At 36.2% G+C, this 3617-nt stretch overlaps 1 protein-coding gene across 1 annotated transcript in view; it reads right to left on the reverse strand.

Annotated features, from left to right (window-relative positions):
- USP8 (ubiquitin specific peptidase 8) overlaps positions 1-3242 on the reverse strand; it is a 71859-nt gene extending 68617 nt beyond the window's left edge. Inside the window, exon 1 of the mRNA XM_007935182.2 lies at positions 3139-3242. Within this exon, the coding sequence (XP_007933373.1) occupies positions 3139-3242 (104 nt within the window). The remainder of the gene's footprint in view (positions 1-3138) is intronic.
- Positions 3243-3617: the final 375 nt, after the last annotated feature.

A 3617-nucleotide genomic window follows, 5' to 3' on the forward strand; every position in this document is an offset into this window, starting at 1 on the left:
AACAACAACAACAACAAACTGCCCTCTGATCCACTGAACTTGGAGAGAAGGGAGATTTAAAGTCTAAAACATGCCATCTTAAAATTTTAGTTCAGTAAAATAATTTGATGATTCTTTGGTGTTCATAATAAGGATATTTTCTTGGGTTTAACAAAATCTTTAGAAAGCAAATTAATAAAATAGGAATTTCCACAAGAGGAATTCATTTACTTAGGACTAAAGCTTTGATAACCAAGTTATAGTGGCAAATGCTTATATATAATATACTTGACCAATAAGTTATCAAGAAGAGTGCATCTTACTTTCTGTTTTTCAAACTGGGACATGAATTAATGATGAAGTTGGTCAGGTCAAGGAACTAGAACATGTCACAAAGAAATAGAGACATTTTAGCCAGTGCGGATGCCCTGCCTAGGATGGCATCACAGTTCTGGAATACAGGTAAAACAAGCACAAGCGAGTAAGGATAGTCTCTAAAAGACTTTAAAAGTGGCTACAACAGTTGTCTTCTTCACCTTTCCTTCACCCTGATGCATGCACATCTCATGGGCCTCTGTGCAGCAGATCAAGCTGAGACGACTACAATGCCATTGTGAGTCTAGTGAACCAGCTAAGCATCCTAAAAGGATTCTAGCATTCTCTGGAGCAGTGCTATGACATAGGAAGAACATGAGTTTGGAATATTTAGAAAGTACTCCATATATATATATAGGATCAGGGTAGTCTTAGAGCTAAAGAAGACTTTGCTAGAAAGGATGAACCTGTGGAGGAGTAGATGAAGCTCTCTGAGAAAGCTTTAAGACCCTTTTATCTTTCCCATCATTTCATATTTGAAAATCAGTCAACAGGAATTAGTAAAGTGGCTTTCTCTGTCACTCTATCAACATTACCAACTTAGCCCAAGGAGTAAGCCAATCCTGCTTTTATTCTTTCTCACCCCTCAAAAGATCTTTTTAAAATCCTATTTTGTCCTTAGGAGCTCTGGTAGCATAGTGGCTAAGACACTTGCCTGCTAACCAGAAGGCTGGCGGTTCAAACCCACCAGCCACTCCTCGGAAGGAAGGTTGGGCAATCCTACTTCCGTAGTGATAATGCCTCGGAAACCCAAGGAGGGGTCACTATGAGTCGGGTTTCACTTGACGGCACATAACAACAACAACATTTTGTCCTTAATAATATGTAGAAATATCAGTTCATTCTGGGACTTTTTTCCTTTCTGACCTTCTTCAGAGTTCCTAATTCTCTTCGATATGTTATTTTCTCCCCATCTATTTATTTCCTTTAGAAAATTACTCATAAAAATATCCCTGTGCACGGGAGACAGCTTAGGGGGCAGGAGAGTATGGAGGGATGGACACTGGGAAGTGGTATCATGGGGAGGAAACTGGAGGGGAGCTGTTGCATTGTGGTAAACTGTGGTCAATGACATGAGACAAAGTATATGTGAACTGCTGTATCGAGAGTGAATTTGTTCTGTAAATCTTTACCCAAATCTAAATTAAAAAAAAAAAAAAAAGAACATAGAAACTTATTTAGTTTTTAAATTATGTTATTTTTAATAACAAATAAAGGAGATGATTCTAAAAAAAAAAAAAATCCCTGTGCAATCACAGGTTTTTTTAGATGCCTCTTTGTGGGTTCATTTGGGATTGTACATATCATATTTTTAGAGCCTCTCATTTATCTCTGACCAAAGAACATCTATTTTCACCCAAATTTCTAAAATGTTTACACAAAACATAGAGTACATGACTGGCTAGACCTTTCTTTCTTTTTGAAATGGTTATTTCCAAGCCTGTGATAATGAGGGAGCTTTGGTAGCGTAGTGCCTAAGGCACTTGACTGCTAACCAGAAGGCTGGCATTTCAAACCCACCAGCTACTCCTCAGAAGGAAGGTTGGGCAATCCACTTCCGTAGTGATACTGCCTCAGAAACCCAAGGAGGTCACTATGAGTTGGGTCCAACTTGACGGCACATAACAACAACAACAACAACAACAACATGATCAGGCAGAAGGAGCCCTGGTGGCACAGTGGTTAAGCGCTCGACTGCTTACCAAAGTTCAGTGTTTTGAACCTATCAGTAGCACTGCAGAAGAAAGATGTGGCACTCTGCCTGCGTAAAGATTACAGACTAGAGAACTCTATGAGGCAGTTCTACTCTGTCCTGTCAGGTTACTATGAGTTGAAATTGCCCTAATAGCAAGACAACTATAATACCATAATGTGGTTGCTTTTTTATTCTCCCAATTTTCTCCTTCGTTGGTCAAAATTAATTCAGAGGAAAATTTTCTCTGTTGCCTATTAATAGAGACAAAACTATCAAAAGTTAACAATTGTCATGATACTCTATTTTTAGGAGCTCTGGTAGCATAGTGGCTAAAGCACTTGACTGCTAACCAGAAGGCTGGCGGTTCAAACCCACCAGCCACTCCTCGGAAGGAAGGTTGGGCAATCCTACTTCCGTAGTGATACTGCCTCGGAAACCCAAGGCTATGAGTCGGGGCCGACTCGACGGCACATAACAACAACAACAACAACAACTCTATTTTTAGCAAAATTAGACTTCCAGTTTTTGGTATATATCAATATAGCCAGACATCTCCATCACTACTATATTTTGTCTCAAGAAAGATTCTGTAATCTCTATCAAAAATGCATCATCTCTAGTTTCTGTCTTAGTATAAACTCTTAAAAATTAAAATGTAAAAACTAAGTCATTAGGTTAAAATTCATGTCAAACTGGCAAAAATCAGTATTTTCCTGAATACTGGACAAAAAATACATATCCCTCTCCTCATAAAGAATAAAAATGATGCTTAACTTTTTAAATACTTTTTTATGAAAAGACAATGATTTTTGGCTGAACGATTTTTGTGGAACTTTTGTAGTCTCTGTCTCTTAAGTTTATGGTATGGTGTACTGTCCAGAAAGAAAAAATATGTGCATAAGTAGAATACATAAATTTTGTCATGCTATAGTTAAGAACTTCTTTAAGGAGCTCTTACTTTATTCATGTGATTCATTCTTAAAATAAACTTTAAACATACTATTAATCTAACCTAAATAATACAGAAATGAATTAAAAATTTATACCACACACATAACAAACACACAAACCTAGCAAAGGACACATACTTCTTAGTGCTTATTTTCTCTGGTTTAACTTCTGTCTTCTTATTGAGGTCTTTAAGTGAAGAACTGAGGTAGAGTTCTTTAGGAACTGAAGCCACAGCAGGCATGATGAATAATCTTTACTGCACCACGTTTACAATGGATGGTGTTATTTCATCAAAGATAATTCTTTCCTGAAACAAAAAGAACACAAATAATCCCACAAATTTCATCACTCAGAATAAAACAAGTAAGCAATTACAAAAATGAAATTCCTAAATTATATCTTTAGCTAATAGGATTAATTTTAAATTATCTTAAATTTTGGGAATTTATCAATATATCAATTATCATTTTCCCCCCAAAATCATTAACTACTGGATTATTATTTATACCACTTAAGTATTAGAAATTTTACTTGTCAAAGGCACTAACAGCAATAATAAGAGCTTTTACGGTTTTCTTTTGTTAAAAACTGTATTAATGTATAGATCACAATTAGA

The sequence above is a fragment of the Orycteropus afer genome, unplaced genomic scaffold (assembly GCF_000298275.1).
Source record: "Orycteropus afer afer isolate SDZICR_OR568_19922 unplaced genomic scaffold, OryAfe1.0 scaffold00026, whole genome shotgun sequence".
Taxonomy (NCBI): domain Eukaryota; kingdom Metazoa; phylum Chordata; class Mammalia; order Tubulidentata; family Orycteropodidae; genus Orycteropus; species Orycteropus afer.